General features: G+C 38.6%; 1 protein-coding gene across 6 annotated transcripts in view; it reads left to right on the top strand.

Moving 5' to 3' along the window:
* TBL1XR1 (transducin beta like 1 X-linked receptor 1) overlaps positions 1 to 14,521 on the top strand; it is a 108,346-nt gene that overhangs the window by 78,499 nt on the left and 15,326 nt on the right. For 3 of the 6 annotated variants that reach the window (XM_030954555.1, XM_030954553.1, XM_030954552.1), the window contains 4 exons: positions 7,607 to 7,709; positions 9,888 to 10,033; positions 11,496 to 11,715; positions 13,706 to 13,853. In XM_030954555.1, coding sequence (XP_030810415.1) covers positions 7,652 to 7,709; positions 9,888 to 10,033; positions 11,496 to 11,715; positions 13,706 to 13,853 — 572 coding nt within the window. In that variant the 5' untranslated portion in view covers positions 7,607 to 7,651. Of the gene's footprint in view, positions 1 to 7,606; positions 7,710 to 9,887; positions 10,034 to 11,495; positions 11,716 to 13,705; positions 13,854 to 14,521 lie in introns of those variants that run through there. The other 3 variants (XM_030954556.1, XM_030954554.1, XM_030954557.1) reach the window with 2 other exon arrangements.

Here is a 14,521-nt window from a genome sequence, read left to right as displayed (position 1 = left end):
TTCTTGCAAAGGCTTTAATGCGGCACAGGAGATCAGCAGCCGTATAGTTGCATGCTTAAAACCAGGTGCACGCCAAAAAGGCATATAGAGGATTTTAAACAACGTTGCAGAAAAGGCTTTTTCCAGTTTTCACCTTTCTTGGACCTGATTCCAGCAGCTGTTCTGTGTCTAGATCCAGGCAGCATTAGCAGGCAGCTATTTTAGCACTTAGTAAAGCCATTGAACAATTTCACAAAGCCTTCTTGAGACAGGGTCTAAAAGTTTGATTGCAGAAGTCTGTCTTTATTGGAATTAGGTATTCCTGAAGGACTGTAGCTGTTTCAAGGGACATCCTTCTAATGGGCTAAGAATGGAAGCTGCCGGGCTTGTTTGATGTAACCACTGTTCCTGAGATGCCCCTCTAATAAGGTGATTTTCCCTTTTTGAGGGACAGAGGGACAGATGTCTCTCCCTGGAGGAATGCCAAGCATTTGTGTGGTGCTTCCCTCTCCATTACAGAGATATATTTAGTGCACAGAGCCTGGAATTTGGACCTTGCAGGTCATCTTGAAGTAATCCATGCTGGCCAAACCTACACCAGTGCTCCCTCAGGTGATTCTGCTAATTCTGCTCATCAGTCAGGACCAATCACTTTCTAATCAGTTTTACAAATGCCACATTTCCAGTTTTGCTGCCATAATCATCTGTCCAACTCGTGTGTGTGTGTAGGACAGTCTAACCCTGAAGGTCAACCCACAGTTCTTCCTTTCTAAAAATGCCTTTGGTCTGGATTAGACAATTGATCCAGGAGCATTTCATAATGTTTAGCTATATTTCCTGAATGTTTAGCTATATTTCCTGGTGTGTTCTGATGATTATTCAAGTACTGAGAGGGTGGTGGTTTAATCTTTAAACAACTATGTCTGGACAGTTTTCACTTAATCCCAGTTTGTCTCCATCAGGGAGCCTGAGCTCTGTGATTAAAAATCCTTCACTAAACAAGATGTTTGGGCTTGGGATCTTGTGGGGAGTCAGGGATGGATGGCTTTCATGAAATAATCAAAAATTATTTCATAAGCAGGACTTACTGCTGGAGGTTTTACTGCATGTTCTGAGCAGCTAAGTTTGGCTTTTAAGTTATAAAGGAACATATTTGCATCTGCAGAAGGATGTATCAGGACTAGCTGCATTTCAGCAAGGTTGTAATTGTCATGCAGGAGAGTTGTGCCTTTAAAGAGATGTCACAGAATCACAGAATGATTGGCATTGGAAGGGACCTCTGGAGATCCTTTAGTCCATCTGTGTCTACTTTCATTGTTACCCAGAGCTTTGAAAAGTCTTTAAAATACTAATAAACAATATGTCTTTATTATTCTGATAGAGGAAATAAGGAGAATCTTCCCCAAACATAATTTCTTCTGGTGTTGCATTGTAATAATGAGAATAAAAAAGGTTTTAAGAATGTAAAGTGTTGAATGAAGTGTCAATACCAGAAATATCCCTGCATCTTTGGTCAGCCTAGGGATTTTCAAAATGTGGCTGCCAAGAATCACTCTAAGATGCCCTATAGCTGTCCAAAAAGGTGTATTTTCAACTCCAGAAAGCCCAGAAGTTTGCAGCTCTGTAGCCATAGCTGTGGAAACACAATACTGGATATGCTGCTGCTTGTGTCTGTGCTGTCACATCCGGAATTCCAGCTCCCGGGTCACACAGCATGGGACTTGGGGGAGGAGATTTGGAGTTCAGTAATTAAATACTACTTTGCTCTAGGCAAAATCAACAAATGGGCTTCATCTGCAGCATATTTTGTAACTGTACTCAGGACTGGGCTGCATTTTTCAGATAAGTAGACAGTAACTTACTTTTAGCCAAGGTTCTGGGTGATTTTGTGTTTTGTTATGGGTTTTGTTTGATTTTCATTTTTTTCCTTCTCTTCCCTTTCAGGGTTGTAATTCTTTTTCTTCAGAAGATTTCAGACTGGCTTTGTCATCTTGTATTCTTCATACTCTCAAATTGGCATGGAAAGGCAGAGACTGTTGCCATAAATTAGGTCACTAAAGCTGAAGTACAGAATACAAATATTTATCGCCTGAGCTAAGGAAGGCAATTCAGATGAGGAAAGGAAAAGTTTTTTTTTTTTAGTGTTCAGGAATTAAGCTATATTCCTGAGGTTAAAAGCAAAGTGATGGAGTTAAACAATGAACATGAGAAGCATCTCTTGGTTTAAATTACTGGAAGGAAAACTAGCAAAGCCTGAGATGAGAAATCAGTAAAAGGTTGATAAGATAGAATTACAGATAATTTTTGTGCAAGTGCACATCTGACATATTATTAAATCTTAAACAAAAGGGCATTTAGCTAATAGCAGTTTAAAGGCACCAAAAAAAATTCCGAAAATGAGAGCACTATTTTGAGATATTACAGAAAACACTTGGGCATTTAACTTGAAAAAATATTTTTCTTTTCATTCAGAATGTTAGAATTCTGAACTGCAGATCAGATAGTAGGAAAACTTTACTGAGGGTTCAGTTGAACTGTGCCCAATACAATATTGGCTGGCATGACTCGAGTGAAGATGTAAAAGAGCAAATAGGAGTGTTTAGAGCAAGTAGTTGGCACACTTGGAAGAAAAGTCAACCTTTTTTTTTCTTTTTACAGTGTCACAAAATGTTCATTTTGATTGAAATTGGTATCTAATGAATACTTACACAGAAGGATGTACAACACGAGTCGTAGACTGCATGCTTGATATAAAGGAACCACTAATTAATTTTATGAGTTTTCCTTTATAAAGCATTTCTAAAGGGCTATGCAGAACTCTTCTGTGGATGTAAACTTAGGAATTTCCTCAGCCATTGAGAATGGACCCACCATGTCTCTACTAAAGCTTTCTCTTTGGACAAAGCTTTAGTGGAACAGCAGCCACAAGGAACAGTGTTTTGTGGTTTAAATCTCCAGTCCTGTAACCTGTGGTGGCTTTGGTATCTGAAAGAAATCCTTCTGAAACCTCACACATCCAGGAATTTGGTCTGAGTGGCTGGATTGAAACAGCACCTTTTGCTCTTTTTATTTTAATCATCATGGCCATTAAAACCAAGAAATACTCTTAAGCAGCAATTGATAAAATGTCTTTGTGCACATATGTTAACAAAATACTTGTCTGGATTTCTTGCAAAAGAGGAAAAAATAAAAGCTCTAATGGAAATATTTCTGTTGTAGGGGTTTTAGTGTTTCTGTAGCCAGACTTCTGTTTTCCATGGATAAATGCAGCAGTCTGTTTATGTCTGAACATTAGGCATTCTTCAGAGCTACCCAGAGCATTAGCTGCTCCCTTTAACATCTCATATCTGGTATCAAAATAATGATTGGTATGGTTTTGGGGAATTATTATTCACAGCACCCTGTCAGGTTTTCCTCTTATCCTACCTATTGGGAATGTGTTGGAGCCCAGCTACAACTGCAGAAATATCATTTTCTTAGGCTGTTATTTGATGATACAATAACTCTAATTGTAGTGTAACTCCAGTATACATTATCAAATGGTGATTAAGAGATAACGCAGTAATAATCTGATGTATAAACTTTCTCTGCCAGTTCAGGTTTGTCTCAAAAAAACCCCTAAACAACCTGAAAAACCTATTAGGCCAGGAGCCATATCGGGTGGCATCTGTTCTCCGGCATTTGGCATGAACCTGGACAAGGAGTACAAAGCTAGCGCAAACATGTGGAGTGGAATAATGATTTGTCAGAAGCACAGCCAGGTTTGCACTGTTGGGCACTGATTAGACCTGGTGTTGGTGAGAGAGGAATTCAGTCTCCTTTTAAATGGATTTTAGTTGTAGATTTTGCCCCAGGTATGAAGTGTGTGAATGGTCCTCAAGGGACGGAGGTGCTGGGGTGAGACTTGTCCTGTCTGCCCTGGGACAGGCACAGAACCACAGACACACTTCTGCCAGTTGGGAGCAAAGCCAGAGCTGGGGTTGTCTCTGGGATAGAACCCTCATTTCCATTGAAAAAAGTAGCTTCCAAATGAATTTTTGTGTGATTCCTGGCATGGAATGAGTGGGTCAGTTTGTCTGAAGCACAGGTGTGTGTCCTGTCTGCTCCTGACCTGTTACTGAGTAAATCTCAAGGCTGCCATCTCTATAGACAGTTGGTTTTTATGGCTGATGTGTGTTATGCCTGATAAATTTTGGGACTTTAGAGACTTTCTATAGCAGTCTTAAAAATTACCTGGGATATCTGCATGTTGTGGTGATTCTAACTGAGCAGTGGTGTTACAAACTACAGGCCCATCCTCTGGGAAAGGAAATAAAACTTGGGAAGATGCCTGCTGAAATGGACTTTCTTTTGAGCAGGGAATATTGATCCTGGTGTGGTCCCATGAGCAATTTGAGCATCATTCATAAGCTCTCATGCCCATCCTTTTTTTACCTGTCATGGGATATTTTATTTATTTATTTAATCCTGGTTTTAGCAGTGAGAAATCAGCTTCACATGCGCTGTGCCTGCTCCAGGGTGCAAAACAAAAGTAGAGGCAAGTGGGAGAGATTTCCTTTAAAAGCATAATTGGCTCTAAAACAGCAGTGTGGGTGCATCATACTTTACCATGTAATTCCTCAGAATGTTTTGAGGAAGACCTGAAGTGTTTCTAAGGGCAAGGAAAAAAAAAGGGCCTTAAGGATCTCATCGCATTTTTAGAATGGGTTTGGGAGATAAAGCTGCAAATATCTTAAGATATTTTAATGGGCCCTATGCAAATTAGGCTACAAATCTAAGACTGCTAGGAGTTATATGTTAACTTCTTACTTTTGTCTCATTTTTATGTGTCTCTTCAGTGATTTAATTTCTGAATATAAAATGAAGAGCAATATTAATATCTATTAAAGTGTCCAAAATGAGTAGTTGATTGCTTGTGGAAATAGTGAATCTGGGGGGAATTAGCCAGCATTGATGAAGTAATTTTGTTAGGTTGTGGGGTACATGCATGGGTCCATTGTCACCAACAATGTGAGAGTTGGCAGCCTGGTGTTAATTCAGAGTGTGTCAAAGGGAAATAATTATTGTATCCTCTTCTACTGTATTTTCTCTAACATGGCATTTTGCTTTGGGTTGGAAGGAAGGTGATTTGCTGTTCGTTCTTCTGACATTCCTTGTGTCACTTGGGACACTGTCCCCAGGCTCTGCCCGAGCCGCGGGGCCTGGGGTGGGAGAAACACAGAAAAGCCCTTCCAGAAAATGGAAATGGGTGCTGAAAACCTGCACCAAGCTGTATTTTGGTAAAACACAGGTGCCTTTTGCACCCTTTCCAGTTTCTAGCCCCTCATCAGGCAAACATCGGGGTGTTTATGGGGCTGTTTCTGTGTTTTTCTGGTGGCCAGGGTGCCACAGCTGGTGCTGCAGTGCCACCTCCCGATGGCCAGGCAGGACCAGAGCTGCTTGTGCAAAACACTCAGAATCAGCCTTGGAAAAATGAGCCTCCATGATTCGGGTGGGGTGCACAACACTTTTGACAGACAAGCAAAATGCTGGATTGTTGTTGTTTGGTTTTTTTTTTTCTTTCCTTCAGCTACCCAGCTACATAACAGGTGAATTGATGTGGCACCTGCACGGTTCTGCTTTGAGGGGGGAGCCCTCTTTATATAAATAATTCAGGACCTCTCTGTGTGACAAATAGCACTTTCATCAGATTTCTGTGGTTTGATCTATCGTTTTTGGTGATGCAGCAAGATTTTCAAACTCAGTGACAGACCCATGAAACAAACGCTGCCATTTGTGTGTGTACATAATGTAAAAAATCCTTCTTTATGAGGCTCTTTAACGTTAATTACCTTCTCCTGTGAAGGAAAATATTGTTCCTCTTCCTACAGCATTTTTCTGTAATAAACAGTCTTAAAGAAAGATAATTTGCTCCGTGTATGGCAACAAAACTTAGCCAAATAAAATCCATGTTTGGTCCTGCACATGGTGGAATTGGTTGCTAATGCATGAAATGGCTAAAAATGCCATTAATTTTACATTCTGCTCAATAAACAAGTGCTCAAAGTATTTAGTGGAGCTTGGCAGGGATGTCTTGTACCCCAGGTGTGGCTGGGGCTGTGGAGAGGTCAGCTAGGGTTGGTGTCAATGCACCTTCCTGTACCAGTCATGTTGCACTTACTGCAAGTCATTGTCTTGGGGCAGCTTTTTCCTTTAGAAATGAAAAGGATTTAAGTAGAACTGCAATTTTGGGGTTTTTTTCCTTAAGAAAATAAAGCCTTCTGCCCCACAGCATGGCTGTGAGCTGGGCGACCACATGCCTGGGGCAGGTTTGGGGATGTCCATGTGTGGTTTGAGGCAAATAAATTCATTTTCATACCCAAGTTCATCCTTTAGCCTCTACTCTTGAGGTGTTTAATTGGGTCTTGTATTCAACACTTCCCTACTGGAGCAGCAGTGGCAAGTGGTCTGTCCATGCAGCCATGTGGCAGGAGCCCTGTTGTAGGAAAAGTCATTCTCTAGTACTTTTTTACATCAGATCCCAGATAAAACTTTGTCAAATAACAGTAGGAAAGTCGCTTTGCCTTCTCAGACTCCAGTTCTGTAGGAGAAGCAGTGGGGGTGGTCAGCTGGGTAAAAACCTGGGAGGGTTTGCTGATGGAAAGTGCTGGACAGATAATTGGAACAGGAGGTGGACATTATTTCATAACATGTTCTGAAAGCTGATGTTTTCACTTGTTTACTTGGAAAGGTCAGAGTTTTCAAACATTCAGACATCATGAGAATGTTCTCAAAAATGATACTTTGAGTTAGAACAAATACTGTATTCTGTCTCTTCATGTCTTAGACTGCTGCTGCCTCATATTTTCCAAGTTTACAATCAAAAATGTATATAACCTTATACATGATTTGTCTTTCTAAATATTTGCTATTACTAAAATCAAGAAAAAAATTGTGTGTGTGTGTAAATATATATATCCCATCAATATTTTTGAAGCACTGATTGAAACCCTAGAGAAATGTTACTAAAATGAACTGTTTAAAATTTGTTTCTAATGTCAAGAATGCCTTTTGCAAAGCCAAAAGGTATGGCTGAGATGTTTTCTAATCTTTAGTGGGATTAGCTGGGCTTGTTTGAACAGACACTGTGATGTACCTCATACTGTTCTGCACCTTTTCACTAGAGCAGGAGTACCTGAGAATTGGAGTAGATAAGAATGGAAAAGTGAGAACCTGCCTGGATGCCAGTGTGAAACCAAGTTTTTGGTCTTTGTTAACCAGGCAGAGAGAGACTCAAGTTATAAAAAATGTGTTCCATAGCAGTAATGTAGATTGGCTGAAACTTGATTATTTTTTAAAACCTGTGATAGGAGGCCTTTTTTAGTACTGGTATTAAACAGCAGAGTTCCCCAGTCCATACCAACTTGCATCATATGAGAATCCAGCTTGTTAATATTTAATTTACTGACCTTTATTTTGTGGTGAGACAAATGACTTTTTAATGACTCCAGTAGACTTATTTGCATTATAAAATAAAGCCATTGTCTATGCTGCCAGGGAGCTACTTACTTTATAAATATAGCATTTGTTGGGAAATACCTATTAGGTACTAAAAATATTTAATTGACCTACTTTTTTTTATTTGCAGGGTTGTGTCCTTTGTTGTGACCTCATGGTTTAACTGGGAATAAAGATGAGTATAAGCAGTGATGAGGTTAACTTCCTGGTATATAGATACTTGCAAGAGTCAGGTGAGTTTTTACAATTCTGGTTATTAAACAATGCATAATTTATTTGATCTTCATCTGCAACTGGCTTTAGCAAACACAGGCTCATTTAATTATTTTGCCAGTAGGCATGGATTCTGTCTGAACTGTTTCTTGGTGTTTCTTCTCAACAAGAGAGTGAATTCCTGCCAAGTTACCTTCTGTAACTTAATCAGATTTAGTCATTTGGAGTCTTCAGATGGCAGTCGAGCAGCCAAGGACTCACTCGATTGCTAAAATGCGTTTTCCTGGAGATCACTTCTCCACAGGGTGATGATGGCACTTTGCACCGTTTTCTTCAGGGCTGCTTGAAGAAGAAAATAGAAAGATCAGCAAAATGCTGTTTTTTCCTGTTGTTTTGGAGTGATGGTGCTCCTGCCAGCTGGTCTTGTGTAGCCAAATTCCATGCCTGAACGTGACCGTGGGAGGGCAGATGTGGCTGAGTTTCACAGGAAGAAGTGACAACTGTGACTATGACTTGTATCACTTGACTCTGTTTAGAGATGAACAGATTTTTTACAGGAATAACCCTTGAGGTTCCCAAAAACCTCCATCCCTCCAGGACCTTTTTTTGGAGGATCTTGTCCTTCTGAGTAGCCAGAATCTCCTGCTTCTTAGGAGAAAGAGCAAAAGACACTTGAATATTGTCAGACTTGAAAAGAAGCCCTTTTCCTATCATATCCCTCCACGCTGGCTGTGTCTGCACAACACAAGAATGCAGCAGTGCTCCCATATTTTTAAAGCTTCCCCAGCCCAGTCAGATCAGCAGTTTGAGTTTGTGTTGCATGTTTGGGTTTCTAGATGCAGCCATATGGCTTCAGGGAGTTTTGTGGTGGTGGTTATTCGTGAAGCTCTGTAAGAGACAACATCATCTTTTACTCACGACTGTGATATTGATTGCTTAACACAGCCTGCATTTAGAATGGGAAGATCTGACTGGAAGTCAGGGCATGCCCCAGTAAATGAACAAGTGATGATTGTCAGCTGGCAGGAGAGAATATGATCTCAGCAGTACATAAAAGAAGTCTGCATATTAAAGCAAAAAATACTTTCATCTTAAGACTAGAGTTTAAGAGATCAGCTTTAATGTGTATACTATAGATATATATAAGAAAATATACACATATATTTTATATTTTACCTTACTGTTTCAACTTTTGATTCGTACTTTCTGTTTAGTGATTGCTGATGGGTGGCTTCAGGCTTGTTGGAAATGCATTTGACTGATGCAACATATGTCCACTGCTCATGGACTTCCCAAATTGAGGAGAGAAGCACCAGAAGCAATGGTGGATGGCAGACTTTTACAGTTTCTGCTTGTCAAAAGAAATCAAAACCTTGTTTTTCTGCCTGAATTTACTGAAAACTACTACACACTCTTGTTCCAGTTGCAGATTGCTTTTGTCATAGAAGCCAAACTTACAAAATTGCTTCATCTTCATTTGAAAGTTTTCAAGCAGCTTCTTGCTTACCTGACAGGGAAAAAGGAAAAAAAAAATAAAGTGGTTTAAGAAAAAATGCCATGACAATAGTTAACTTGCTGAAACAACTATTTTTCTCTAACTTAAATTCACTTTTTCAAGGTGATCAAATAAATAGCAAGCAGCTACCATTGCTGCACCATGTTTGCCACTTCTTTATCAGTGAGTGTACAGTGCTGATGTAGCTCTAAATGCCAGAGCATATACAGTTATGGCAGTACTGTACCATGAGCTGAATTCTGTTCACATACAGATCCATTTAACTTTCATGGCTATCAAATCAGTGAGTGAAAATAGCAAGTGAGTCTTGTGTCCTGGATATATATATTTTTTATTAAATACTACATATCATACAATACTTACATGTAGTTTGTGAATATATAAATACATTTAAATGCTATAGTGAATAGTGTATTTTATATTGATTCATGCACAAATGTTTTGCCATTGATACTGTAATTAATAATTGTTGTCTTTATAGATGAATGTGCTTTTCTCCTTTTGTACACTTAAACTATGAGGGAATTAAGGTGTTTTGACAGGTTTTTGGTAGTTCAGAAGCATTCTGTAGCATTTTACTTTGTATAATTTGCACAGATGTTAAACAGAAGGTCCTACTGTGGTACAGCAAGTAGCATTGTCTGTCTGTAAATCAATTCTGATGTCTTTGCCTTGTCTTTAGGGTTTTCCCATTCAGCATTTACCTTTGGTATAGAGAGCCATATCAGCCAGTCTAATATAAATGGTGCTCTGGTGCCACCAGCTGCTTTGATTTCCATCATCCAGAAAGGTCTGCAGTATGTAGAGGCAGAAGTCAGTATTAATGAGGTAAGGAGGCTTTGCCTGCAGGAGCATTGTGTCCTTGCTTTGCAGTAAGTTTGAATGTTAGTATTTTTCCTTAACTTTCTTGTATCCTATTTACTTGCTTTTACTTCAGATTCCTCACTGCTGGTGTTCACCATGACTCTAGTGGTGGAACCAGAGTGGAGTAACATAACTGGGTGGGGTTCTGCCCAGGGCAGCCACACAACACCAGGCATGGTGTTCTGGCTCGTTGCTTAAAGTCCATTGTCTGCAGAGTTTTTACCCTCCTCTAATGTTGTAGTGCATCTAGTGCAATAGGATAATAAGGGGACCAACAATCTCTTCATTTTTTGGCTTCTTAGACAGGCGCTAGGGAGGTGGGAGAGCACTGTACAGCTCTTGTTTGGGCTCTTGTGTCATCACAGTGAAGTAATGTGAGCCCTAAGGCAGGATTTCCAAGGAGGGGCTTTGAATTTGTGGCAGGAAGGCTGAAGGTATATGCCAGTTTGCCTTTTGCCTCTGCTGGCTAATTCATCTTGAGCAGCATCTGTTAAATTTGATGTTTAAATGGTTATTCCAGCAGTACAGAAAGCTATGTATCTTCCTGCCTGATGCTGCAGACACTCTCCCTCAATTTCCATTCTCATTTGTGCCTGGAAGGTGAGAAGCCTTTCTGTGTGTCAGTCAGTTTACTGAAGGAACCTTTTTTTTTTTTCCCCGTTAATTCTGCTCACTTTCCAGTCTCCCTTATGTCTGCTGTTTGTGTGGTTTTCATAGTCCTAGTGAAACAAATCCTTTCCCTTAGGAAGCCTCAGAAAAATAAAGCAAGTGATAGGAATAGAAGAAGACGACCCTATATTTATTGCAAGGAATCCTTCTAGTCCCTAAAAATAGATCCTTACAAAGCCTTAGCATATGTATAAGAGTATTTTTAACTGGGTCTTGTCCATTTCAGGATAAAATTCTTCCTTGTTGCTTGAAAGCATGCCAGCACAGTTTAAAAAAAGGAAGAAAACTAGTCAACTCCCCAGATAATATGTTTATGGAAAGTATTAGTCTAATAAGACGATAACTTCACAAGTCAGTGACCTGAGTTGCAATGTTTGCAGCTCTCTCTTCAAACAAACCATTAGATTTTGCTGCAGCCACTCATGTTTGAAATCATATTCATAGATAGCTTACAGAATTTTTTGCTTTAGCTGACAATTCAGCAAACTTAAAGCAAGTAACTTCTGATTCCACAGGCTCTCCCAGAGGCCTGCAGTGGCTTTTTTTGCATATTTATTGTGGCCTCTTAACTTTAGACTAAAATTCCAGTCCTGACCACACCAATGATGAGATATCATTTCCAGCACCATATGTAAACCACTTTATTATATTAAATCAAAACGTTTTCTTTAGTTTTGCTTGGAATCTTTGCCCATAATGTTAATTTCTACTTGGTTTTATCTTTTTTTTTTCCTTTTCTCCCTGTGCTGTAATTTAGGATGGTACCTTGTTTGATGGTAGGCCGATAGAGTCTCTCTCACTGATAGATGCAGTGATGCCTGATGTGGTACAGACAAGACAACAGGCCTACAGAGACAAGCTTGCACAACAGCAGGCAGCAGCTGCTGCAGCTGCAGCTGCCACCAACCAACAGGGATCAGCAAAAAATGGAGAAAATACTGCAAATGGAGAGGAGAATGGAGCACACACTATAGCAAGTAAGTTGAGACAGAAATTGCTTTAAACTGGGTTAGCATTTCCTAGCTGTCCATCATTGTATGAGCTTGTAGACAATGAGGTAAAAATGTAGAGTTTGGAGGAACCCTTCAGCTTGCAGAGAATTCCTTCATCATGGCTCATACTTGAACAGGTCGTGTCTCACCTTTGGTTGTCCCCAGTTTTGATATCTGGAGTTGCAGGAGTCAGGAGTTCTGAATTCATTAATTCACAATATTCCCTTGACCGGTCTCACTTCCAGTACTGCTTCTTTTCCATCACCTGAAGATTTTTCACAGGGCCCTTGCATAAAAAGGAAAAAAAAATTGAGTCATCCCTGTACAAGGAATGAGGAGAGGAGTCTGCCAATCCATGGCTGGTTAAAACTGAGTATTGCTGGTGAAGCTCTGCAAACTCCTTCCAAAAAGTTCTGTAAAACGCATGGATCCAAGAGCTGTACCTGGCTCTTCCAGTGGAACTGAGGTCAGGCTAGCTAGGAAAAGCCCTGTGTCCCTTGTCTCTTTTATCAATATCAGGTTTCACTATTTGCTATTCAAAATTGCTCAATGCAACTGCTCTCAGGTTTGCTTTATTAGTGAATTTCATTTTAGTTGTGATCGGTGAAATAAGTGAGTTCTGTTTGTCATCACTGGTCAAAGGAATCTTATCTTATCTTACAATGAGGCTTAGGATGGAAAAGTTGGGGTCAGGCATTAAACTGTGATTTTGAAAATACTCTTCTGGAAGTCTGAATTGCACGTTTAAGTGTGGGAGTTACAATTCTTTCTGTAAAAACACCTGAAAAAATGCCATTTTTGGAGAGAATATTAATATTGAACCATGTACAAATTTTACAGCCTGATTTTACTAGATTTTTTTTGTTAGCATATATGATAAAAAGCTAGAAATACATTCTTTGGCTGAAACAAATGAGGTCTCTACTTTGATGCTTTAATTTAAAAATCTCAAAGGAGTATTGATAACTGTGATCTGGATAGAGGAAGGGTAGACCTCGGATCTCAGCCCTGTTAAATGTGATCTACCAGCAACCCCTGCTGGCTGTACAGCACTTCAGACTGGCATCGATCCTCTGACTGAAGTAATGCTTTATGTGGTGCTCTTTCTAAAAAAATACTCATGTTTTAATAGCCTTTTTTATTTTCTCCCATGCACAAGCAGTGACAGAAACCCTTAATGCTAAATTAAGCAATAGCTGTGAAATGATTTCTTTAACCGCAGTGAATAAATATGGAGCAGGTGAACTGTGCAGCATTTCCTACATTCTGCATTTGCACTCATCGTGAATTTATTTTTAATAAATGAAAATGATTGATGGTAGATGCCAAGAAAACTCTTTTGTCAGTTGAATTACCCCCAGTATGTTCTACATAACAATATGGTTTCAATCTCACTTCCAGTGCAGAAAACTATACTGCCATAATTCCACAGTAATTGCTGATGAAGTTTGAGAAGCTTGGTTATGTTAACTCTATCAACAAATGTGATTATATTCATTAAAGGAATTTTGTAAATGGAGTGTAGGAGATGTAGATTTAAAACCTGTTTGACTGCAGTTGGTGAAAACAGATATTTTTTGAAAATGAATGTGTTTTAAATTTATTCCTACAGCACAAGCTAGACTAGTAACATATTGTACTATGCAGTATTGGGCCTGAGAAACAGAGTACTTGTAACAGCATTTATTTTTTAGCATAGCAAAAAATTCACTTTTGGCCCTGATTTGAAGCTCCAAATTTAAATCCATTTGGATGTGAAGGTTTACAGGGGCGAAGAGCTTTCTCACATTTTCGAAACTCCCCATCTGTTTATAGTGCTTCATTAATTGGAACTGAAAAAATAAAAGAGCATGACAGCTCTGTCAAATTTTTGAATCACATAAATTGTGAATTCTTGCACTCACGGCAGAAGAATCTGAACCATACTGGAGTCACAATGTCCCAAAATACTAAAATCCACCTCTCTGCACTGTTGTTTCCCACAATGCAGATAATCACACGGATATGATGGAAGTAGATGGAGATGTGGAAATCCCTCCCAACAAGGCAGTGGTGCTGCGTGGTCACGAGTCCGAAGTGTTCATCTGTGCCTGGAATCCTGTTAGTGACCTTCTGGCCTCAGGGTATGTGCACTGTCTGTGTGTGTGTGGAGTGTCTGTGCTGGGGCACACTGGAGATGATAATAATGATTATTATTATTATTAATTTTTAATTATTTTTATTCTTATTTATTATTATTGATTATTATGCACGGGAAGAGCAGAAGGCTCAGGGAACACCTGCCCCAAACATCAAATGCTACAGCGTTTGTTTTTTAGAGAATAGTGCTTTAAAACGGAATTTATTATTCTTAATTAATTAATATATAACAAATTAATGTACCATAACATACAGCTACAATATATAATTATGTAAGTATAATTATATATGTAGTATTATATATATTATAATATATATGAGATATATATAATATATAATTATAATTTATCTATTTATATATTATAGTATACATCACATAGCATAAATATTGTGTAGCATATATATCTCATTATATTCTATATTATCTATTCTATATTACATCTTATGCACGTATATATGTACATATATGTATATGTAATATATATAAAATGTATAAATATATAAATGTAATATATAAAAATGTATGTGTAATATATATAAAATGTAAATATATATGTGTATATGTAATATATATAAAAACTGTATATGGTGTTTTATAAGACTATATATTATATATATACAATACATAATACAATATATATTTTATATATAT

This window comes from Camarhynchus parvulus, chromosome 9 (genome assembly GCF_901933205.1).
Source record: "Camarhynchus parvulus chromosome 9, STF_HiC, whole genome shotgun sequence".
Lineage (NCBI taxonomy): Eukaryota > Metazoa > Chordata > Aves > Passeriformes > Thraupidae > Camarhynchus > Camarhynchus parvulus.
Note: the sequence above shows the minus strand (reverse complement) of the source record. Positions and strands in the feature narration are given on the sequence as shown.